The sequence below is a fragment of the Nelumbo lutea genome, chromosome 1 (assembly GCF_056320005.1).
Source record: "Nelumbo lutea isolate HS-2025 chromosome 1, American lotus-T2T, whole genome shotgun sequence".
Lineage (NCBI taxonomy): Eukaryota > Viridiplantae > Streptophyta > Magnoliopsida > Proteales > Nelumbonaceae > Nelumbo > Nelumbo lutea.
In genome coordinates this window covers 190,865,825-190,891,500 of record NC_142684.1, presented here as the reverse complement: position 1 = coordinate 190,891,500, position 25,676 = coordinate 190,865,825, and the positions used below count along the sequence as shown (strand labels likewise).

The 25,676-nt window shown below is 36.8% G+C and overlaps 2 protein-coding genes and 1 long non-coding RNA gene across 3 annotated transcripts; 1 reads left to right on the top strand and 2 right to left on the bottom strand.

Annotated features, from left to right (window-relative positions):
• Nucleotides 1-2,667: 2,667 nt before the first annotated feature.
• LOC148880020 (CEN-like protein 1) lies at nucleotides 2,668-4,325 on the bottom strand. Its single transcript, XM_088966651.1, has 4 exons — nucleotides 3,800-4,325; nucleotides 3,587-3,648; nucleotides 3,416-3,456; nucleotides 2,668-3,285 (listed from the first exon to the last, which is right to left on the bottom strand). The coding sequence occupies exons 1-4, from the start codon at nucleotides 4,184-4,186 to the stop codon at nucleotides 3,068-3,070; spliced, it is 708 nt and encodes a 235-aa protein (XP_088822777.1). The 5' UTR covers nucleotides 4,187-4,325; the 3' UTR covers nucleotides 2,668-3,067.
• Nucleotides 4,326-17,098: 12,773 nt separating this feature from the next.
• On the bottom strand, nucleotides 17,099-18,370 carry LOC148880019 (uncharacterized). The gene is made up of 3 exons (XM_088975829.1): nucleotides 18,142-18,370; nucleotides 17,819-18,036; nucleotides 17,099-17,527 (listed from the first exon to the last, which is right to left on the bottom strand). Exons 1-3 carry the CDS (start codon nucleotides 18,368-18,370, stop codon nucleotides 17,099-17,101), a joined length of 876 nt encoding a protein of 291 aa, XP_088831955.1.
• Nucleotides 18,371-22,412: 4,042 nt separating this feature from the next.
• Nucleotides 22,413-23,751, top strand: LOC148880018 (uncharacterized). The gene is made up of 2 exons (XR_016105845.1): nucleotides 22,413-22,941; nucleotides 23,032-23,751. It is a non-coding gene; the product is annotated as an uncharacterized LOC148880018 (long non-coding RNA).
• Nucleotides 23,752-25,676: the final 1,925 nt, after the last annotated feature.

Sequence of the window (25,676 nt, the reverse complement as noted above, 5' to 3'; positions counted from 1 at the left end):
AAAACAAATGTTATTGAGATATGCTTTGTAAAGGCATGGATACATATTTAGATACACTGAAAGTTTGATTAATTATAGGGTCCAATCAGGAAACACACTCCAACACCCTCTCATCATCATCCGATACCACACATCTCATACATTAGTGGGTCCCATTTTTATAGTGGGCTCTAATTTCATAATAAGATTTGTGATGTTAGGTCATGTTGGGAGAGTGTTGAAACGTATTTTAATTTGTTGGCAGGTGATCTGGACTCCCATGACTTGTACATTTTATAGTCTATAGGTGTTGTTGGAAGGGAATGGAATGAGCAATCAGGAATGAACATATTCGGTATTTCATGGTGTGGGCTTCGTGTGTACGTAACACTAGCATGTTCCTTCCCTCTTAATCAATTTCATGGCCAGCTGTACACATTGTTTGTAAGTAGCTCAACCCGGATTGCTGACCACAAGACGCTGTGCACAGGAAACTAGAATTGCACATAGGAACATCTTTCCAATGTGTCTCTATCTTGTGCACATGATGTGATTAGTCCTTTGTGGTTAGATTCATCCAGTGTGACAGGTCTCGCTTGATCGAATCCTAAAATCATGGATAGGGGTGTAAAAGGATTGAACTTAAATCGGATCAAGCAATATCCGAATTTGAATCTAATTAGAAAATCTGATATCTGAATTTGATTCGATATCCATTGGATATTGAAAATTAATTTCCAAATTTGGATCCGATTAAATATTTGAATATTCAATTTGAATTCGATTAATTAATTATTTTAGATAATTAGAAATATATAAAACAAATATTTTATTGATATAAAGTATATAAATATATAAATTATTTATATAATTTAATTATTATTATATATATATATATATAAATTATATAAAATACTTTATATATTGTATATAAAAATTAAATAATCAATTGAATTTGGATACTTATCGAATTGAATCAGGTCATATCCAAATTCAAATATGATTAACTATTCAGTATGAATATGATATCCGAATTCGATCGATCAAATATTCGAATTATCCGAATTTGTTACGATTATATCAAACATAAAATTTGAAATCAGATTTTCAAACACGATTGACACCCCTAATCAACCTACTATGGCCTGGCCCCTTGTGGGTTAGATACTCCGGAGAGGGATGTAAATAGCAAATCCATTGGGTTGGATCAAATTTGGCTGTTGACAAGATAATACGTCATATGGGGGAAAACCCTGCAACAAATGTAGATGGCCAAACTTATTCTCCTGCAATAGAGATCGAATTCAGTGCTAACAAGACCATGTTCACAACCGTTCTCACAGCCTTTTACAGCTGTGTAGTGAATATCTCCATACTTGTATATTGTTTTTTTGTGGGGATATATTCCCAATGCAGTATGAACAGTGTGAACATGGTATTGTGAGGACTAAATCCAATTTCCCTAATGACACATTCGTTAGTTGCTGCATGAAAGTCAAAATTTTCTTGAGCAAAAGTTCAATAATCTTTTGTCCTGAAATATTGACAATTAATACCAATTATTTTTTCTTATTTATTAAACCAATACAACATGCTTTTGGTCTAAATTTGTGAACATTTACTCTTCTTTGTGGCACATTAATGGGGAACAAAGGGGCGGGGTGAGGGAGAGAGTAGGATGCACGTGAGATTCTTACCATGGAAAGTGTTTACATTTGAAGGTATGCCGAGTGGTCATCTTAGCTGTCTGTTCATTGGTGAACAGTTTGTTTGAATTTTACAAAATTTACTTTTAAGGCTATGTTTGGTTTGAAGGGAAAGGTAAGGAAACAAACCTATACAAGTCTGTTCCTATAGGTTTTACTACTTTTTCCTTCAAACCAAGTACAACCTTAGACTCTGTTTGAAAGGAGTAAGCATATAAATATTTAGAGTGCAAAACATTGTATTTATACTAAATTTGGAAAGAGTATAAATGCAAATATGCAAGAGTTCAAATCCTTGTATGTATTTGCACTATAATATTTATATTTGCATTCTTTCCAAATTTAACAATCCCTTTACTCTCTTAATGATGTGAATCCCCTTGTAGTCTTTGGATAAGGCTCAAAGTACTGATACTCTGAATAGCAAAAATCATGAAGTTGAAATCAGCCCCCCACAAGATAATTTCCCACAACGTCCTACAGTACGTTCCCGCTGTATATTGGAAAAACCTCCCGATGATGCCTCATTAGTTCTGATACTATTATCAGAAGATATTCCCAATACTTAATGGGGATGTGCTGTGGGTTTGAACTCAAAATCGTGCATTCAAAGCGTTTAACAATCTATAATCTATACTCTTCTTTTTATCGTTTTATTAATTTTTTCAGTTTGACATGAAAAAATGCATATATGAGGATAAATATTAATGTTTAAAACGTTAAATCCATTAACAGCTCTAACTCTCAGTATTTAGCGATAACTCTGAAAGTTGATGAATATTATGCGATACATATTGATACATGGCAATATTTTGAAATTTGTTTTTATTAAATCGAAAACAACACATATATTAGAGATAAAGTTTGATTATATTATATTATTAACGGTATTTGAATGGCGTATTCTTAATTCTATCTCTGCTAAACAAATCTTCAGTAATTTTGTGATAAAAGAAGGTGAACTTGCATGATGGAGAAGACGTCAACGAAGGCAAATCAGGCATTAACAATTTATTCCAATAGAAATCCAAACGGGAACAAGACCAACTGACCGCAAGTACATATATAGGAGTAGGACACTATATATAGTAAACACTCCACAATAGACTAGTAGTATACTCTAGTAGACTAGTACACAGACTTACCGAGGATCCTTAGCTTGCCACGTGGCTAATAAAAAGAAGAGACCTATGAAAAGTGGGATCCACGACAAACACACCATACTGTTTACTATCCATCCTACGTTGCCAAACCCTAGACACAGAAGAGAAACTAAAATAAGTGCTGACACTCCCCGTGAAGGAGAATCAGTTTGATGGATTGAAATTTGAAAGAGGCCGTCAAAAGTCTCCCCCTGCAGGAACTCGCTTTGTCTGTCTTCCTTATCTTCGTCTAGCAGCAGTTTCTCTCTGTGCGTTGAAGTAAACTGCAGCTACTGGGAGTCCTAAACCATTCTCTTCCGAGAACTTTCTTGTGCTGAACTGGTCTCTTGATGCCGGTGGCTTCACTGTTTTCCTTCCCTTCTGCTTGAATAAAATGAATACAAACCTATGGATACCAATTACAGGCTTCGGAGTCTCATATCCCACTATTTCTCTGCCTGTTTTTAAGACAAAACAAATCCGTGTCAGTACGACATCAAAGTTAGAACTGTATATAGATCAGGCTTATTCTATTTCTAGCTAAGCTCAGTTAAGCAGAACAAAATAAGCCTTTTTAGGGATACCCACCAAAGGATGCATCAGTGGTGCCAGGAATGTCCGTAACAATCCTGAAAGTGAAGTTCAGAAGAAGATTAACCAAATTAAAACATATCTTAGCTAGAGCTAGAGAGAGAAAAAAAAAAAAAAAACAACTGATCGATTTAGAGGGTTGTGAAGTCTATGGTGCAAAGCACAAACCAGTGAAGGTGTTCTCTCAAGTATGGATCACTTGGGCTTGGAGCATCTGGGTCTGTCATGATCTTCAAAGGTAGCAACAGAGAAAAGATTAGCGAGGAATGAATGAGGTACAGTGGTAGTACCAGAAGATTAATTTAACTAAAATAATGGTGTAAGTGCAACATCTCTCTCTCTCTCTCTCTCTCTCTCTCTCTCTCTCTCGGTTAGACTTACAAGTGTAAATGCAGCCCTCAAGTCCTCTCCACCGATCTCGACGCGAGGTCTGGAGGTGATTACTGAAGGCATGAACTCATGGCCATTGTAGACTTGCTTGTTGAAGTTGTAAGTGACGTTCATCTTCACGCTGGGAGTGAAGGCATCCACAACTTCACCCACTACTCTCCCCACAGTCAAGGGTTCTAAATTCCTTTCCATGATGGCGTAACGGTTAATATGATATATAGCTAGAGGGGGAAGAGGGAGGAGGGAGGGCGGGGTTGATGCCTCTGATCGATGGGCTGTTTGTGTATGACCAGTGCGTGTGTGTGGGTGCTTGGTGAATTGGATGTAAGAAACACGAGGCCTTTTATAAGCAGAAAGAGACATGAAGCTTATGTACATACCAAAATTCTCCAATATGCTTCATGACAGGATATCTCTATTTACGGAAAGAGCTTCTTTCAAGTTGAAAGCTTTCAGACTGAGCTGCCCCTTTAATAAAAATATGGCACGAGTCACTACAGTGATGGGCTATTAATTCAAGTTTCTTCCCAGCTTGTCTGCTGCTATATATAATTACTTAGTGCTAGAACACGCTTTAATTATATTATACGGCAATCCAGCTACACATCTGGGTCATACATCTCCCCTTGAATGACAAGGTTTAAAGTTAGAAGAGAGTTTAAATTCAATAAGGTCTTGGCTTGCTGGGTAGGGCTCTCTCCTTCTCTCTCTCAGTGAGAAGTGATAATGGAGAATACAACTTTGTTACTAAATTTAAATTATAATAGGGATAATATCTCTTGTCAAATGGACAACTCGGCTTTTAAGATGCTTCTCTCCATAGTCCATACATATTCTCTTAGACCAAAAGACGTCTTATCAACAACCTGGGGAATGTGTTTTTTTATTCATCTATTTATTTTTGTAAGCTAGACTAAGAAAGAACCAGATATCTTAATTTGTTTTTTCTTTTTTTTTTTCACATCGTATTCCCTAATGAAGAGAAGTAAAGGGAAATTCGTTGTTTCAATAATAGCCCTTGGTATGTGAATCTGAGTCAAATTACTGTGTGTGTGTGTGTGAGAGAGAGAGAGACGAGGGATTCCCCTCTTACAGCTTATAACCTACATTATGACTCTAGGAGGAACAGAGTACTGTTTTCCTGTAAGTGTAATCATACGCTATTCGGGTATTTTCATTGTAAGGCCCGAGATGAGTAGAATTTGGTGAAGGGCGGTGGATCCTCCACGTTTATACTTTATAGGGTCATCATTAACCCATTAGACGATGATTCTCCTTATGTGCTGTAATAGTGTAGAAAATGCAGTAATGATATTGCCCCTCCAGGCTCCCCACCTTTTTTCATCTCTCATTAACCCTTATAATAGTGTGGAAGTGCCGTAAGAAGATTAGAAGAAGGTGCAATAAGCTGACAAAGCCTCCTTATCCTAAACGCTACGCTTCTCCAGTCCAGACTCCAGAATCCAGAGCCATCACAGACGACTATGAAGAAGAGCTAGAGTTGGGAAATAGCTCTAGGCCTGCAACTAATAAGTCACCCATTGGGAATTCTGGGTATGTTACTGTTAACCCTAGACTAGAGGGAAGGGGTTAAAGCCTTAAAGGGGTCCTATTACAGGGTAAGAATCTAGCACAGGCAGTCCTCTGATCCTCTCCTCTCTCGAAGTGAAGGTCTAGAACTACCAAGTAGTAGAAGTCGTCATTGGAGCTTTTAAACCGTACGTGGTTATACATGGTCGTCTAGTAAACACTACAGGTGTTCGGCGGTAGGCCCTTCAGTCCTTTCTCTTTCTCCATTGGCTAGGATTAATAATGGAACATGTTACGTTGGATTTGGATTTCTCGAGTTCCGCTGCCTGCCACTTCCACGTCCTAGAGTTGGGAATGGAATCAACGTTTTTGAGCTCGACACGTCTTTCATCGTAAACCAAGAACCGAAGAATAAAATTTAGCTGCACAACTGGTTCTCATCTTTTTCCCATCTCCATCTTCTACAGTGAGTCCTTTCCTCTACAGTGCTATTGTTGGTCTATATTTTGATAACCCGAGTCCAGTTGAACTCGTCAAAACTATATATGGTATAGGTGGGTTAATCAGTTACCAGCCAAGTTATTTAAACTATAAAGACTCTCCTTATGGTCATTACTATTGAGTTCGTACCCCCTACGGTTGTACTCGTAATAGTTGGTCAATCATCGTTTACCTATACAGTTCTACTGTTTCCCATGATAAAGAAGTGTTTGGTACGGTTGCATTGCCTTGCAAATTGCAATAATTTTGAGTTCATTTATGTGTTATTATGTTATATATGAGCATTTCAATAAGAAATTAATTAAAATGCATGTGCGTATAGAGAAACATAATTTAATGTTTTATGTAGAAATAGCAAATTGTATTGATGTGCAACACCAATGTACATAGTAAACACCCCCAAGGATAATGGCAACAAACACAACTGGCAATATGGAAGCATCTATTTCAAAATTCATGAACATATTATGAGATGTTCCCAATACATGGTGATAATGTCTTGTGGGTATGGATGTGAGAAGAGTTTGTTGGAAGAAGATCCAGAACAGGTAGTTGAAGCATTAATCTGGGAAAAACGCAAATAGAGTATAAATACAAATATGTAGAGTGCATTCTAGTCCATATGCAAAGTTTATAATTTTTTTTATTATAAACTTTGCTCTCATTTTTAATGCAAATATGTCTTGAAATTTGTAAAAACGGCCGCTTTCAATATATAAATAAATGTATTCTTATCAAACACCAGCAAAACTGAACCAGAATGTATATATGCACTGAACCAGTATCTTCAATCTTCTCAAACCAAGTTTAATGGAGAAAAATAAAATAAACTTTATATCGTATGATAAAGCTTTGAGGTAATAATCTTTACCCTCCACAAGGTGGGGGTGGGGACCATGAAAACATACATCCAACTTTGTCTTTTAGAGTGTTTTTCAAGGTTTGTGGTTTAACAAGTATTCCACGTAAATAATAATTTAAAGGGAAATTGTCAAAAACCCACCATGAGTTTTCAACATTTCTCTTAAATTCACCACAAGTTTTCAAAATGTCTAAAACTCACAATGTCACTAACTTGAGGTTAAAGAGACCAACGACCGTTAATACATTACCATTTTAACCTTCATAGAAAAATATAAAATACATACATATACAAAACATATACATATATTTTAATATTTAGATATGGAAAAAAGGAAAATGTTCAAAAAATATTTTCAAATACAAATTACATAAAAATACAGAAATTGCAAAAATATATAAAAAATTATAGAAATTCACACAAAATAAAAAATTATTTTCAAATTATAGAAATTGTAGAAATTGAAAAACAAAATCAGAAAATAAAAATTGTAGAAAAACACCAAAAATTATAGAAAAACACAGCAATTTCAAATAAATAACAAAAAATACAGGAAACTTTATAGATTGTAGAAAATAGAAAAAACAAAAATTATAAAAAACATTAGAAATTATAACAAAAGACTAAAAATAAAAAAAAAGAGAATTGAAAATTAAAAAAGACCCTTTTCCTCTTAATCACCATTCAAGGGTCATTTGGTCATAAAAAATATTATTTATGCTGACGTGGACACCTCTGTTAAGTAACATTAATGGTGCACTAACAGAATGTGATTTTGGGAAAATAAAAACTTACTGACAAGGTGAGTTTTAGATGTTTTGAAAAGTTGTGGTGAGTTTAAGAGATGCTGAAAACTCATGGTGAGTTTTAGACAATTTCCCTAATTTAAAATGTCATTGCTTCATGGTTTAACCTTAAATGTTGAGTAGATTATGACTCATCGAAATGCTGAATGCAGTACTTTTAAATTTGGAATCTTTCTCACATTATGCATCCATCCCCTATTTTAACAGTTGATAAACGCGTTTTAGTTCTCTACTTTGAATAATCAATTATGAAAAGATCGCTTTTTATATATATATGAAGATAAGGGAAATTGTCTAAAACTCATCATGAGTTTTCAGCATTTCTCTTAAACTCGCAACTTTTCAAAATGTCTAAAACTAACCATGTCATTAACTTGACGTTAAATAGATTAATGGGTGTTAATATATTACCATTTTAACCTTCATAGAAAAATATAAAATACATACAAAATAAATTAGCGGGTGTTAATATATTACCATTTTAATATTTAGACATGAAAAAAAGGAAAAAAGTTCAAAACAATATTTTCAAATATAAAATACATAAAACATAGGAATTACAAAAAAAATATAAAAATTATTTTCAAATTATAGAAACTATAGAAATTGAAAAACAAAATCAGAAAATAAAAATTATATAAAAACACCAAAAATTATAGAAAAACACAAAAATTACAAATAAATAACAAAAATGAGAGAAAAATTATAGATTGTAGAAAATAGAAAAATGTAAAAAAAGAAATTATAAAAAACATTTGAAATTATAAAAAAACACTGAAAATGCAAAAAGAAAAAAAGAAAAATTTTCTCTAACTCACTATTCAAGGGTAATTTGGTCATGAAAGTTGTTATTTATGCAGACATGGACACCTCTGTTAAAAAGCATTAACAGTGCACTAACGGAAGGTGAGTTTTGGAAAATAAAAACTTACTGACATGGTGATTTTAGATATTTTGAAAAGTTGTACATGGTGAGTTTAAGAGAAATGTTGAAAACTCATGGTGATAGTTTTAGGCAATTTCCCTAAAGATAAAAGACAAGGTGTAGGGATGTCAATGGGTCGGGTTAAATGGTAACTCCAGCTTGAGGGTTAGGGTTTTGATTATTTGATTCGAATTAGGTTCGGGTTTTGGCTGACCCGCCTTGTCGGGTCATGACACCTTGCATATATACCAAGTATTCGTGCAATTTTTTGACTTCTAACTTTATAGGCTTAAAGTTTATAATTTATTTATATGTTGATTTTAATTTTCTTCTTTTTTAAAATGGAAAAAATAACTCTTTAAAATCTATAAAATAATTTCATTATTTGAACTAATGTATTTTAAGTCTTCAAAATATGTTAAAAAATACATTTAAAATTATATGAGCCAAGTCGGGTCAGAACTGGGTTATAGGGCCTATATGGTCATGTCGGGTTCAAGAATCATGTATTTTTAAGCTGGGTCAGATTGGGTTTGGGTTTGAGTGCTGGAGGGCCGGGTTAGGCTTGACGCAAACCCGTACCAAACCCGACCCGTTGACATTCCTGTCAACATGGATGTCTTGTCTGCATGACACCTGGCAAAAACTTTTAAGATGAATTCCGCCTAGTCGAATTTAGTCGCGCGTTTTGGTATCGGCCACAATGGCATCTCACAGCCTCAAAGCAAACAAGAATCCATATTTTATGTAGGTCTTGATGTGTTTTCAATCATGTGGTCAAAGAGGGTTTTGTTTGTGTCACGGGGGAATTAGAATATCACTAACTCCTTGCTCGATTTCGATATCAAAAAATAAAAAAGAAAAAAACAGCCGTCTAAGATTGAATAAACTAATTTGTTAAAATATAAGTAGTGACTCTGTCACTTGAATTGTTTAGAACTCTACCGGCCCAACTCTGAAAAGGTTGGGTTGAGGATTGGGTTGAGTAACATCAACCTTATCTAAAATTGATTGGGTTACATATTACTTTACCTCACAAATTTTTATTTATTTTCTGATTTTATTTTTCAAAACCTCCATTGATATAGTACCGTTGTATGAATATATAGATTTATGTATGTTATATTGTTGTGACAGGCAACATGATAATATTAGGGGCATTCTGCATTCTAGAATATGCCACACTAGAAAAAAAAAAAAAAAGTATGTTCTTGAACTTTTTTTTTAATTTTTGAAAAACAAAAAAGGTTGATTTGATTTCCAAAAATAATACATGTCTTTGAAGCCATCGAGATGGTTTTTAAAATAACAAAATAGTTTGTAATATAGAAATTACATGGTTTATGAAACATGATATTAAAAAGGGGTAATTTGAGTTCAGTCCACCTCAGAATTCATAATGCAATCCTAGTTCGGTTTAGTGTCGAGGGGAAGATTCCTAATTCATAGGGAGGCTGGGAATAAATATAATTGGGAAATTAATTTATGAATTCTAAGGTGGAATAAATTATAAAAAAAAGCCTATTAAAAATAGTTAAAACATATTTTTTTTTGTCTCAATTTTGTAAAACAAAAAAAATTATGTTTTCAAGAATCAATTTGTTTTCAAACTAGCAGTTTTTGAAATTTGCAACAAGAAAAACAAGTTATTTTGGAGAAACACCACATTGTAACTCAAGATAAAGTTCAATTTACCAAAAGATAAGCTACCTATTTAAATATTATATATATTGATCAGTCCCAACATAATAGCTTTTCTATTGAAGCTTTTCGCATTACATTTCCGAGAAAGCTAACCCAATCCAATCAAAAGTTAATAAAAAGAAATTGTTTTATCCTTGTTAGATTAGGGTTAAGAAGTTCCTTGACTCTGGGTGGGCTCCAATTGGGCCCGACCCAATCAATTAGCACTTTTTAGGCTGGATAGCTAAAGCCTAAAGCCTAAGGACCACCGTAAGCCCTAACTAAAGCCTGCACCTAGGGTAGCTCTTGACTCTTGTAGGCAATAAGAACACATGCGAAGCATCTTTCAAATTATTCCATTAAGATTTCTTCTGGTACGCTAAGCATGAAACGGCATATCACGCTTCACTTTTGCTCCCTTTGTAAAGGAGGAAAGTGTTCCTTTTATCAGGTGGATTTTGAAACCACGTCGCCATTATTATCACCAATTGGAGGCCGAGGGTAAAAAGGATATTTCGTTGATGTCTAAGACCAATAGGTCCGATTTGTGAATAACAAAAGAGTATACGTCACGGGCCTCGGGTGTAATCTCGGGGGTGGAGATTTGACAGTTAAGTTAGTTAAATGCTTAAAAGGGGTCAGACCAGGTAAGATATGAGGGCTCAGAGTTTAGTCCTTAATAATCAGGAATAATTCTCTTGGGATTCTGAATATGTTTACCTTGACATAAACACCCCTTCTTATAACTAACCTTACCTTAGGAGTCATTGGAAGTAATTGGTGATGGACGAACAGAATTTTATCTGGCCGATGCCATGTGACGCGATTTGAGACCCGCCAAATATCCCTACATTATCCACCATGAATAAATCTATCCAAAAAAATCATCATCATCATCTAAACATTGTCCCAAAAAATACGGGGTTGGTTATCTAATTCTTACTTCATAATTTCATTTTGGTTAATATCATATATTTATCTTAAGTAATGGGTGCTTAAATCATTTCTGAGGGTCCTATCCATGTCTTTATTAGTCTTTCCCTAATTCTTTTGACTCTTTCAATTTTTAAGATATTACTTTTTCTAATACATTCTCTAAATGGTTCTTTATGTCATGATCAAATCATCCCAATTTATATTTTCTCATTTTATCATTTATTAGAGCTATTGCAAAATTCCTTTCTATTAATAAAATTAGATGAAAGCATAAAGGAACATGTAATCATATGATGATTCTTTACACAGACATCTCATATGTAGGAACCATCAAACGTATATAAATCTCGATCATCCGAATATGGGATAGCATTCTAGAATTTGGGTTCTAATCAGAATCAGATTCTAGAAAGAACGGAAGCTAATGCCTCCGTTGCAACGTGCAGTTACGCATGGAATCAATTCTATAAATCGGTTAGTCATACAATCCAGAACCATTCAGAGGTTATGGAGCTTTGGCTTTTGAGAATAATCACAAGTCATGGCAATTCTACATTAGAATAAAATTTTATAATCTTACCCAAATGGCCTCTAAGAACTATAATAAAGTGACAATAGTACGTATCAATGTGAAATTATAGAAATGGAGCTGCATTTGGTTGCACATAACATTAAAAAAGTAAAAGAAAACAATAAATCCAGAATCGTCGAAAAACATTGATTTTACACTTATTAACCGATCATTGTTATTAGGTGAAGTCCTTTTAGGTTCTGTTTGGGAATGATGCAAATGGAGTGTAAATGTCGGTTCAGGGTAAGTGTGTACTGTAATTCAGTTTTGTTAGTATTTGGCAAGAATTATTTAATTATGCATTGACAAATGACAGAAATTAAAACACATTTTTTAATGCATATTTATATCCAAAATGAGATGCAAATGTACATAGATAAAAAGAAAGTAAATTTGCATTCAATGTGGGTTTTTATTAAAAAAAATATATATTTTATTGACATTCATATTTACACCCATTAAAGCTAAAAATCTATTTGATAAAAAGATAAACTTGTCAATGCAAAATCAACCCAACTTTATATTTATATGAATCATTTTGAACTCTAAATATCCTTCTCAAATAGAGCCTTAATTAGTTAACCTGCAAAACAAGCTGGATCTTTGGATCTTGGACATGAAAGGCTCAAACTGAGCCCTATCTACGTTCCTGCCTATCACTCCCATCCTTCCAATTGATTCTTCTTTCTATGCATGTATATATTGCTGATATTATTGTTCTGTGCTTCCATGTCAACAGCTTTTTTACTGTCCCTATTGCTGATATTATTGTTCTTTCTGTATGAAAGAACCGTGATTACACTAGAGAGAATTGAAATGAAAGAGTGTTCAAAATTCAGATTTCAGGGTACAAGTGTACAACACAACACCCCAATCCAAACAAGGAAGACTAGACTAGCCTCCAAAGAAAAGGGTGCTGAGTACTACAATGTACCAGCTAATAATTGTAAGACACGCAACCATCTGATAAGTCTGTACAAAGTGGTTCTATACCGTAAAAAAGCACTTCCAGAAATATGGAATTCAACTTAAAGCAAAAATAGTAAAACAGAAAAAGTAGCTACACCTTCACGCCATGCATGATCCATATCCTGTCCCCGTCCACCGAAACTAGGGGTGTAAACGGATCTAATTCGAACCGGAACAGACAATATTTGAATTCGAATCCGATTAAAAAATTCGGTATTCGAAATTGATTAAATATTTGAATATTCAATTCGATTAATTAATTATTTTAGATAATTAAAAATATATATATAAAATAATTATTTTATTGATATAAAGTATATAAATTATTTTTTAACTTAATTATTATATATAAATTATATAAAATATTTTATATATTATATATAAGAATTAAATAATCGATCGAATTTGGATATTTATCAAATCGAATCAGGTCATTTCTGAATTCAAATCCAATTAACTATTCAATATGAATAGAATATCTGGATTCAACCAATTAGATATCTAAATTATCCAAATTCAATTCGATTATGGAAAATATCGAATTCGAAATCGTATTTTTGAATACCGTTTACACCCCTAACTGGAACCAATCATTGGACACGAGTTTCAAAAATTCAGGCACCATGGAGATGTAGATGCATGGCAAGGTCGCTAAGACTAGCATTGTCTTTGTTTTTTCTATAGCTCAATTTTGGAAGGAGTACACAAATATGTAGAGTGTAAAATCTTATATTTTGTATGTATTTGTATTGTACATATTTGTATTTGTACTCTTTTCAAATTAAGCCTTAGGCTGCGCTTGGAATCAGTGTAAAACGTCATTGGTGTAAAAGTATACCGATGATGTTTTATACTGAATTGTAAAAGTGACCATTGCTTTTTGAAAAACACAATAGGTGAAGAGTGTAAAGTTTTACATCGATTATCGATGTAAAACTTTACGTTTGATAGGTTTTACATTGACTATTGACGTAAAACTCCACTCCATCCAAATGTATGTAAAACTGAACCGAAGTGGAGTTTTATATCAATCATGATTACATTTTCCTTCCAAATACGGAAAAAATTGAACCAGTGTAAAATTTTACATCGTTCTTAATTTACACTGATTCCAAATGCAACCTTAAGACTCCATTTGGAAGGAATACAAATACAAATATGTAGAGCACAAAACCTTTTATTTTATATTATTTTGTATGTATTTGTATAGACTTGAGTCTAATGGGCCGCAGAGTAAGTAAATGGGTAATGTTAATTTGTCTTTCCCACTATGGCAAGGCTACAATTACTATCATTCATGTTCAAGGAAAGTACTTGGCTCCTAAACATGCATCGTTCTATATCCATTTTATACATTGATTTTAGGTTGTGTTTGGTTTGAAGGAAATTAAAAGACAGGAAAAGGAAGGGAAATGTAATTCCCTACTTTTTTCCTTCAAACCACATGCCGCTTTAAGAATTAGAAGTCTGTTTGGGTATAGGATTTAATAATTTAGATTTTAGAATTTTAGGGTTAGGATTTATAGTTTACATTTTAGGGTTTAGGGTTTAAAAATTTAGGTTAGACTTAAAAATTAGGAGGTGGTAAGACGCATGTACTCCAACACAGTAAGGACCAAGTATTGCCCTCATGCTCACATACTGCCCAATGGTATTTCAGTATTTCCACTCGTTGGCAAAGAGATATACAATGGAGGGAGGCTAGCTAAAAGAAGAAAAAGTATATTACGCAATTCTCTCTACTTGTTCAAACATGCAACTTATTTATCTATTTTATACTTAAATTATGCAGATATATATTTTTAATTTGTTGATTTACAATGGCTGCTCTCGTCTGATGGTCAAAATAGGAAAAACTTTGGCTGTTGGGGGCCAACAGCCTTTCCTGTTGAGAGAGTTTCTGGATTGGGCATGTAATCATGAGAGCGGATAAATTAGTAATTTCTCATTGATTTATTTTGAGTAAAAACAAAAGCATGCCCATGAATTGGTGAACTGCCGTGAACGTGCCCAACCCAAAAACCCTCTCAACAGGAAAAACTGTTGACCCCCAACAGCCAAAGTTAACTAAACATGCTAAAGAATGGGCTAGCTATCAAGTTAGGGGTCGGAATTGGATTGGGCCAAGGTCCCGACCATGAGAACATCGGGCATGGAATGCTAAGTTCGAAAATTGGTTCAAGGTGCTAAGGGCAAAACACAACCCATCTTAGTATATGAAGTTAGAACAGAGAAATAAACTGACAAGGCCAACAGGGCTTGGGCCTCTAGCTTGGTATATGAAGTTCAATGCTCAGCCCTAGTTGGAGGGATGCCACCAGGCCATTTGAAAATTTTCGGAAGCCCCAAGCATCTGCCTTTCCATTGATATCTTATGATATATATATACAAATTCGACCGGAAAACCAACTCCTAATCCAAAAGGAAATACAGAACTTCTAAAACTTCTAAATCCTAATTGTATAAGGAATATACAAATCCAGGATGAGGATGAGCCTTCAAATCCGGAATGAGTCTTATCTTCGTCTAATACTCCCCCTCAAGGTGGTGCATGAGGATTGCAAATGCCCATCTTGGGAAGGAAAAAATCAAATTGTTTTTGTCTGAGAGCCTTTGTGAAAATGTCGGCAACTTGTTCACCGGTACGGACATAGGAAGGCGCAATGGTGCCGGCTTGGAGCTCATTGCGAATGAAATGACAATCAACTTCAATATGTTTGGTTCTCTCATGGAAGACAGGGTTTGTAGTAATGTGCAGAGCAGCTTGATTGTCACAAAACAAGCGTATAATTTGAGGAAGAGATATACCCAAAGACGACAGCAGACCTTTCAGCCACTTCAACTCACAACTGGCAGTAGCCATTGATTGGTATTCAGCCTCGGCAGAGGACCGGGAGACAGTATGTTGTTTCTTAGTTTTCCAAGAGATGGGGGAATGTCCTAACATGACAAAATACCCAGTAAGAGAGCGACGCGTTAGAGGGCAACTCGCCCAGTCGGAATCACAATAGGCATACAATTGCAGATCACTATCAGAACGCAAAAATATTCCTTGACCAGGACGTCCTTTCAGATAATGAACCACACATAATGCCGCATTCCAATGATCAACACGAGGACACTACATAAATTGAGCCAAGACATGGATGCAATAATTGAGCTCCGGCCGTGTAATGGTTAAATAAATCAAATGACCCACAAGACGTCGATGTCGTTCAGGGTCATCCAGGAGTGCTCTGTCAGCAAGGGCAAGTTTATGATTCTGAGTAATAGGGAAGGGAGTAGGTTTGGACCCCAATAAGCTAGTTTTTGTAATAATATCAAGTGCATATTTTCGTTGGCAAAGAAATATCCCCAATGATCCGCGAGTCACTTCAATGCCCAAAAAATATTTAAGAACACCCAAGTCCTTCATGTGAAAACACCGGTTCAAACCCAAAATAATCGGGAATAGGACTGTTCAAACCCAAAAGTTTTCAAGGCAGCACCTAACTTAGAGAACCAGTTCCGGGGGGCTTGCCACAGACCATACAAAGATTTCTGGAGTTTGCATACCTTTCCAGTCCTGGAGGTCGAAAAACCTGGAGAAGGTTTCATATAGACCTCCTCATGGAGACCACCGTGCAGAAAAGCATTGTGGACATCCATCTGATGCAATTCCCAATGTTGGGCCACAGCAACTACTAAGAAGGTTCGAACTATGACCATTTTAGCCATAGGGGCAAAGGTCTCGTTGTAATCAAGACCTTCAAGTTGAGTGTTTCCCAGGACTACCAACCGTGCTTTAAATCTTTCAATGGATCCATCAGAGTTGTACTTGATTCTGTAGACCCATTTACACTCAGATTGCCTTTTTTCCAGGTGGGAGGTCTTCCAAGGTCCATGTCCCATTGTCTTCCAAAGCCTATATACCTTGGCGCATAGCCTCGCGTCACCGAGCATCAGTCATTGCGTCAAAGAAATGAGTAGGTTCTCGGCCTGCAGTAACAATTGCCAAGAAATGCTTATGTTTCACAGAAAAATTATCATACGTCATATCATGAGTTATGGGATAAGGAGTACCTGAGGACTGAGATGATGCAGGAGAAACATCAGAGGGGTCTAAACGACGAGCTGAGTGTGTGACAAAGTCCTGTAAATAGATGGGGGTCCGATTTTCTCGATGTCCACGGCCTAATACCTTCGTGGTGGGCTGAGGAGCAGTTGGAGTTTCATTATCTCTGTAATCTGTATGGCTCCTTGTCTCATCAAGAGGATCTGCCTCCTCATCATTACCCATGTTCAGATGTCCTTCTTCATCAATCGTGTCGCTCCCCCTGACTTCTATATGAGGTGGCTCAGATACCATGTCAAGAGGAGTGGCCCAAGGCAACCCAATATTTTCTTTGGCTATGGGAGGATTGGTTACAAAGGGTTGATGTTTCGAAGTGGCAAAGGGAAACTCGGCCTCGCTAAACGCTACGTCTCGTGAGACGAAGTAATCACCAGACTCAAGGTCGTACAATTTTCACCCCTTTTTCCCAAAAGGGTACCCAATAAAGACACATTTCCTACTCATAGCGGCAAACTTGTCACGGTCTCGAGTATGCAAGAAACATAAGCAACCAAAAACTCTGAGATGTTTATAAGAAGGACTTTGTCCAAATAGCATCTCGTAAGGTGTTTTACCACCAAGAAGGGTCGAAGGTGTCTGGTTAATCAAGTACTCTGCGGTTAAAACACACTCACCCCAGAAATTGATCGGAAGATGTGCTTGAAACCTGGGCGCTCTGGCCACATTCAAAATATGACGATGCTTTCTCTCCACACGACCATTTTGTTGTGGTGTCCCAATGCAGGAAGTTTGAAATAAAATTCCTTGCTCGTCAAAATACGACTTCAAGGATTTAAACTCTATTCCATTATCACTTCTCACCACCTTAACCTTTTTATTAAACTGTCGTTCAATCATGACACAGAAATTTTAGAGTGTTCTACTAACTTCACTTTTTTCAGCCAACAAATAAATCCAAACTGCTTGAGAATAATCATCAATAATTGTTAGAAAATCTACCACACCACAAGATGCAGGTACTCCTTAAGCACCCCATAAGTCACAATGAATTAATGCAAAACAATCAGTCACGTTATTGTTGCTTTGAATAAAAACATCTCTAGTCTGTTTTGCCTTCAAACAAACATCACAGGTTTTGTTCTTACTATTATTGATATTAAGAAGTAAGCTAACCATTTGATAAGAAGGGTGTCCCGATATCTGATGCCACAAATCGCATGACCCAATTCCATCTGTCTTGTAAGCTCGAATCGGTGCCACACCCTTGAAGACATAGACCCCATCAAGCTGTTCACCCGCACCAATCAGAGTCCTCGAGATGCGGTCTTGTATCACACACAACTTATTAGTAAACGTCACAATATAATCTATGTCACGAAGTAACCGACATACTAACAATAAATTACAATTAAGTTTTGGGACATATAATACGAGCAACAATTTAAATTTATTTCCAAGTTCAACGGTGCCTTCTTTCACGGCCTTGGTGTGCGCACCGTTGGGTAACCTAACAGGACAAGGTGCAACATCATAGGTGTCGACGAGCACATTTAAATTCCCTGTCATGTGATGTGATGCTCTAGAGTCAACAATCCATTCAGTGGAGTAATTCTTACTAGAGAGTTTTTCATTAGTCCTAGTTTTGTAAGCATTAAGCATGCTTACAAGACTTTGCCATTGCTCGTCATTAAGCCCGTTCAGTCCGGTCTTGTCTCCGTCAGTCATGGCTGCATTAGCAGCCACCTCACGCCCTACTAATGACTGAGCAGCATGAGCCTTTGCCGTACCTCAGCCACATCCGCCAGAGGGTCCACCCCCTTCTCCTCGTCCTACTCCACGCCCGGTTGACATATCGCGGGGTCTGTCTCCCCACCAATCAGGGTATCCAATTAATTGGAAGCAATTCTTTGCTTCATGGCCAGATCGGCCACAATTGTTACATACATTTGTTTTGTCTTTTGAAGCAGCACTATTGTCTCGCAATGTTTGTGAGGCTTGTGCTGCAAAACTAACCGGACTGATAATAGCTCTAGGATTATTTGATGGATGCAAATAGAAAGGAGAAGCCAGTCTAACAGACTTACTCAAGCTCTCACCGTTCCTCTCGGTGTTGGCAGCCATGGTGACCGATCAGCAAGATTCGTCCGAGCAAGAAACACGTCGAGATGGATGATCCTAACGAGGCTCATGAAGAAATTAGAACAAGCAAGCCCGCCGATTCCGAGTCAAACCTGAGCTCCTTCCTGTTCAGCTCTTCCTTCTCCTTGAAGGCATACGACAAGCTCTTACCTCTCTATAAAATTTTAGGATGAAGATGTGGGAATGGCAAGTACATACTGTGGACAACGATCTTGAGGTTGTGCATCATGTCGGGGATCTTGATCCGAACATAGTTGATCCTCATTGGAGCTGGTCCTCCTCTGGCAGTTGTAACCACCAAATTTTGACCATGCTGCAGTGAAGGCAACAACGTTCCTGCCGGAAGCTTAGAAAGGCCGATAGATACTACAAACCACTTCTATGATGGAACACCTTAATAGCATTAGAGGGAAGAAGATCAAGCTTCACAGACTATGATGATCATCGATTTCCATTGTCGTTTTGATTTTCGGCATGGGAGGAACTGCACAACTATCGTCCTTCTCCAAAGTGTCGCAAGAACCAGACGTTCTCACACTTTCACCAACATTTCTTGCTGGAAACATCCCACTGTCGCCAATCACTGCTGTCGAGTCCCATTCTCTGATACCATGAAAAATTTCGGAAGCCCCAAGTTTCTACCTTTCCATTGATATCTTATGATATATATATATATATACAAATTCGATTGGAAAACCAACTCCTAATCCAAAAGGAAATACAAAACTTCTAAAACTTCTAAATCCTAATTGTATGGGGAATATACAAATCCGGGATGAGCCTTATCTTCGTCCAATACCATTTAAACAATAGTTTCACATGCTAATCACTGCCCTCCCAGATTGAGTGATTGGATAATTTACATATGTACTCAGGATCCTCGACTCATACAATGCTTTAACATGTGTTGTTAACGGGTTGTCACTAGATCTATGTGTATGAAGTTATGCTTACTTGTATTTAGAAAGCTATGAAAATTGAAATGAATTGTGCAAATCTTAATGGGTGATTTTAAAATGACTACTCCCTAAGGGTCTGTTTGATTGCTGAGAAAGGATGGGATGAGAAATGTTGGGATGAGAAGAGGAAATTTTATTTTCTCAGTTAGTTATAATGTGTTTGTTTGCTAAGAAAATTTTTGTTAGAAAATCCATTTTCTAGTGTTTGTTTTGCAAGAAAATTTATAGGAGAACCACCCCATGGTGGTTCTAAACAAACTACACAAACAAACTACCAATATCTAATTACATAATTAATCCAAAATTTACTTACAAAATACGATTTTAACTGAAAACAAGAGCATATATCAGACATTAGCAAATTTAAAGACAGAAGCATAGAAATGGAATAAGACCTATGATGAATAGATTTTATTCAACTAGAATGAAAATTGTACTGAACTGTAGTACTAGATTATGAATATAATTTCAAAATCCTTTCTTTCAGAGTCATAAATTGTGAAAATTTATATCCAAAACAGTAATTAGAAGAGACATAACAAAAGAAATCAGAACAATTAGATATTGACTTCCTAATACAGAGTTTTGCTTAAATCCTGTCTACCATGGACAACCATTAATTGCTACCCAGCTGCAAATAAAATTTTAATCAATTTTCACTACGAACATTAGTACTCACGCTTACAACAACTAAATAACTTCACAGCCTGATGGTAACAACACAAAATTATTTGTCATGCACAAGAAACAAACGATAACATAGCAAGGAAAAGGCGATGGGATTAAAACCTTTAACATTTGCCCGGAGATAAACCTCATCGCTATTTAGGATAAGATCAACTTCCTCTACAGGCTTGTAGATGACACGTTAGGTCTTAAAGAACCACCCCATGGTAGAAAAAGCATAGACCTTTCAAAGCCCCGACCCTAAAACACTCAAAACAGAGGAGAGAATGAAGCAGATAAATCAGAGGGAGATGAACAAGCTTAAAGGGGAAGGTAAAGAGAAATCCCAATTGAAAGATTTAAGAAGTTGGGGGAGAGCGCCAGAAATTGAAGAAATTAAATGAAAGTCCAACTGAAAATGCTGGCTTCTAATTAAGGAACGAAAAGTGAACAAGCAGAGAAGAGGGAACAGGGAAGTGGTCGACTAGTCGCTTTCCAGTGCAATCGAGAAAAGGAGGAGGATAGCGAAGAGATGCATCTTTCTTCCTTGTGGCTCGCGGGCTTCTCATCAATTTATGGATTTGAGACTGAGAAAAAGGGCTGAAGCATTGTTGGCCACTTACGCCATTGCATGGCGGGCTGTGTCGAGACCCTCTTCTCTTTGCTTTTGATTTTGGTAAGGTCGGTCGCTCGCGTTCGCGTCCGAAGGTGATTGGGAGGAGTAAGGTCTGTCTCCCTCTTCTGTTATGCTCAACAATGGTAATTTAGGGTTGGGACGCGGGCGTGGTGCATTAAGGTCTCGACGGAGGGCATGGAGTGGGGGTTCAATACAAAGGCGACGCTTCCAGTGGTGATGCTCAGCAACAGCCTCCTCCGCTGAGGAGTGGGCGAATGAGCAAACAAAGAGGAGGTTATGGTTGGGATGCTGGAGGAGGATGTGGTGATGATCGGCAGTGGTGGAGGTGTTGATAACAGGAAGATGATTAGTGGTGGAGAGAGAGAGAGAGGAGATAATCGACTTCTTCCTCTAACAAAGCCCGTATAATTTTCTTAGCATTTTCTTTTTTCATCGGGGTCGCACTGTTTTGATGATCTGATTAATTTTATTATCTGGTCCAATCTGATTTTTGATTTCTGATCAAGTCTTATTATTCGGTCCAATCAGAAGTGATCCAGATTGATTTTGGATCGAATTGGATCATGATCTGATTTATTTACACTCGTAGGAGGAGTTTGGGAGTCTCAAGAAAGGGGCAGTGAAATTAACCTTTTTATAAAAATGATAAAAATACAGGATTATCAAAACTCAACTGCCACTAGCCAAGCCAATCAGCTAAGATGCATAATTGGTGTGGCAATTGGATGGGTTGGGTGCGAGTTAAAGATCCACCCACCCACTACACCACCCATACCTATTATCGACCATAATGAGTAGGGATGGCAATTTCCGTCCGAACCCATCCAACCGATTTATGGCGTCCAAATCTAACCCATTTATTTAGTGGATTAGGTTAACTTAAATGGGTTTCGCCGGGTTCGACTGTGGGTATCTAATCGGTTAACCGCATGTGAATAATACAAGTTTAAGATAGCCATATTATCATTAATTTCCCTTTGCCCCTTCCTTTACGCTGTATTTGGTGTTAATGCAAATAAATTTGTATTGATGAAAAATTATGGCAGTTCAAATAATTTGAGTGTAAATCCTGGCTTATTTTTGTTTTAAATTTTAGTTTATTTTGTTTGATTGCAGTACAAATGAAATAAATTAAGAAATAAAGCAGAATAAATTAAATCCAAAACAAAATTGAATGAGAATTTACATTTTTTACATTTATATTAATACAAATAAAATTTCACTGTAACCAAACACAGCCTTAAATTCAAATAGCTAATTGACATTACTCATAATGGAGTGCTATAATCTATTAATCATCTACGTCCATAATGAACCTATTGTAGTTGGAATCCAAGCAAGGTGAGAAGCTAAGGAGCTAGAAATTGGACGAACCAAGGAGGTTGATCAAATTGAGCTATATTCGGAAGCATATGCAAGAGGTAGAAAGCCCAAAGGTGTGTTCGGAGAAAGAATAATCCTCAGTAAGTGAACTCAGCTGAGGAGGCTGATTGATGAGAAAAATAAGGGTACAAGTAAAGGTAAGAAGAGGGTGTGTATACCTTTTAGGTGACAACTTTCAAGCCTGGATCGAGCTCTTTGATGGTTGTCCTTATTGTGATCTAGGTGTACTAGAGGCATCGAATCCGCGTTCTATGCACCCGTGGGTGCACTGGACACGTGAACCCGCGAATGGGAGAATGACATGTCTACAAGGCCAACGTTAACGTGCATTTGAGCGTTTACGTCTAGTCGATTAAATCGAACATGAACCGATTACGACAAAAGCGATTTTAAATCTCATTTCTTCATTTTCTTCCCTATTTCATCAACGGCGGCAAGGAGACCTCCGACGGCGACAAGGAAAACCTGTTCTTCTTCTCCTCTTCATTCTTCTTCTTCAAGTGGCTCCGGTGGTAGGGTTCCTCTTCCATTCTTCTTCTTCTTCTCCTCTTCTTCTTCGTCTTCTCCTTATTCTTCTTCTTACAAGTGTTCGTGTCTTGTAGATCCACCTGGAAAGAGGATCCACCTGTTCTTCTTCTCCTCTTCATGCTGCGACCACAGCATCCACCGACTTGGACAACCACCAGCAGAAATAGGTCCGATTTGAAGGACGAATAGATATGACCGTGTTCTTGTCCACCAACTTGGACAACCACTGGCGTGTGGACGGCGGTGCTCAGACTTAACATTTATTGGCCTTCCATCAATTGATAGCTGAGGGGAAGACCCCTTCCCGAATCCTTTCACTCTAGATTTCAGTTCTTTAAAATATGATATAGCTTCTTCAAGAAAAAGAATAGCTTCTTTCATCTGTTCCAAATCACATTCCAATTCACAGAGAAGATAAAGTTCATCCACAGCTCTATTAAAATTCTCAAAGAGAAAGCACCAAGGCTACTGCCTAAACCTTATTCTGCTTTCACCCAATTCACCTTCTCCAAGGGCAGTCATTATTGGGCCTGTGACAGATCATCATCTACTGCATCATCCTTCTTAGCACTGCAGTCTTCAATAGCTTCTCTGACCAAAGCATCACCTGAAGTTTCAGGAACATTTTTTTCTTTTGCACACCGCCAAATTATCAACCACAATATCACCAAACTTGATTTCAGTTCTATCTGTAATATCATGATGCAGCACCAGAGCATCATCCTCTAGATCACCCTACTTAATTTGGGGAATCATATCCAGCTTTTCCTTTTGAATAAATTCTTGATTATTTGAATTTGTAGTGCTTATGGATCTAAAGTGTGATGGTTTGGGAAGTCCAAAATCTTGATTTGCGGTACATTTAACAAGGTCATGTGCAGTCTTCTCTGCTTCTTTGGATGCAAAAAACAAGAATATTCACCGCCCAACTTGGACATGAAGTGAAACATCTTCCCCACCTTTAGAAGACTGAGATTTTTGCCTGGTCATGTGCAGTCTTATCTGGTTCAGGACACCATCCAAACTATATTTGGTTTCTTTGGGTCAAGATGCTCATTGGTCCTCTGTAAACGAAGAAGAGAATTCATTTTTGTTAAATTGAAGCAAGTTGACAACAGGACTTCACCACAAACTCCACGCACATTCACCACGCCCAACCTTCCGATCGGACCTACCATCAGAGAAGACGAAGAAGAAGAGGAGAAAACAAGAAGAACATGGGTTCTCATCATCGCGGTCGATGAACTGCCGAAGCTTTATCACCGTCAATGGATGAAGGGTTTGATGTATGGGTAGGGTTCGGTGGAAGGAGCTCTCCAAGAGAAATGAGGCCCTTTTATCTGTATTCCTAACCGATTGGCAAGGTCGACGTGTCATTCTCTCATTCGCGGATATACACGTTCAATGCACCCACAGGTGCATACAACACAGGCTCAGAGGCATTGGACAAGTTGGTTGGTTGGGCTTGTCAGTAATTAATAACACCTTAGGATTAGGCCTTGGACATGTAACACAGGCTCAGAGGCATTGGACATGTAACACCTTAGGATTAGGCCTCATGAACCCCTATGAATGTCAATGACAGTCATGCATATAATTAATAACTAATTCAGCCTAACCCACCTATGACCCAACCTCAACGTAAGCCCACCAGAAATCGACAGATACTGTTTGGATCAAGGTTTTTAAAACTTGACCAAACAAGAAATCGTTACGGGGACTGGTTTCTGTGTTGAACAGTTCAATCGTCTGGTTAAAATGGATAATCTGTTATGATAAAAAATAAAAAATAATAATAAAATAATAAATAATAAAAAAAATATTGTCTAGATCAATGGTTTAACCACCCAAGTCAGTGATTCACTGACCAAATCAACGGTTTTAGCTAAAAAATGATTTTAGGATAAAACATAACTAATCAAGTGACTGACTCCCATTTTTCTGGTCTAGTCAGATTTTGAAAACATTGGTTTGGATCATTTGACCTAACCCAGCTAAACCCAACCCATCCACCAAAATTCAATCTAAATGGATTGTTAGCCAATATTCAACCCTCCAGGTAAATGAATGGGTTTGGATGAGTTGTAAGTGGATAGGTTGGTTGGGTTGGGGTCAGAAATTGCGATTCCTGCCAAACTAATGTATATCGGGTGGCTAACAAGATGGTTTGGATAAGATACGCATAGTTTTTGAATTTGATGTGATTACAAAAATGATTTTTACATTGGATTCAAATCATAAATCATATTGAATTAATCGGCGCCCCAATATGCCTAATAGGATTAAATTGAAAATGACTTCTGTGAATAAGCTTTGATATAAATTAAGATAAATTAGACTAGAGGAATCAATTAGACAAACAAATGCATGTTAATTATATGTATATAGATCTATATCTATACTGCAACAAAGAACATCTGATAATGCATCTCCTCTCCTCATGTTGATGATTATCGTGGGCTCATTGTTGTATTGTAGTGCATTTAGTATGCTTGTAAATCAGTGAGCTCTAGGACCAAAATATATTGATTGTGGAGTGATGCATGATGTTTAGCTGAGGCTTGAGGGGCGGTATTGCATCATCTAGTTCTCTCATTTGGATGTTTGATAATGCATCAACGGGAGAATTCGATGGTTTGCTTTTTTATGCAGTGAGTGTAAATCATAGAGTGGTTATGTGTGTTGGGTGTGTTGTTGATGGTAAGGGAGGTTTGTTAGT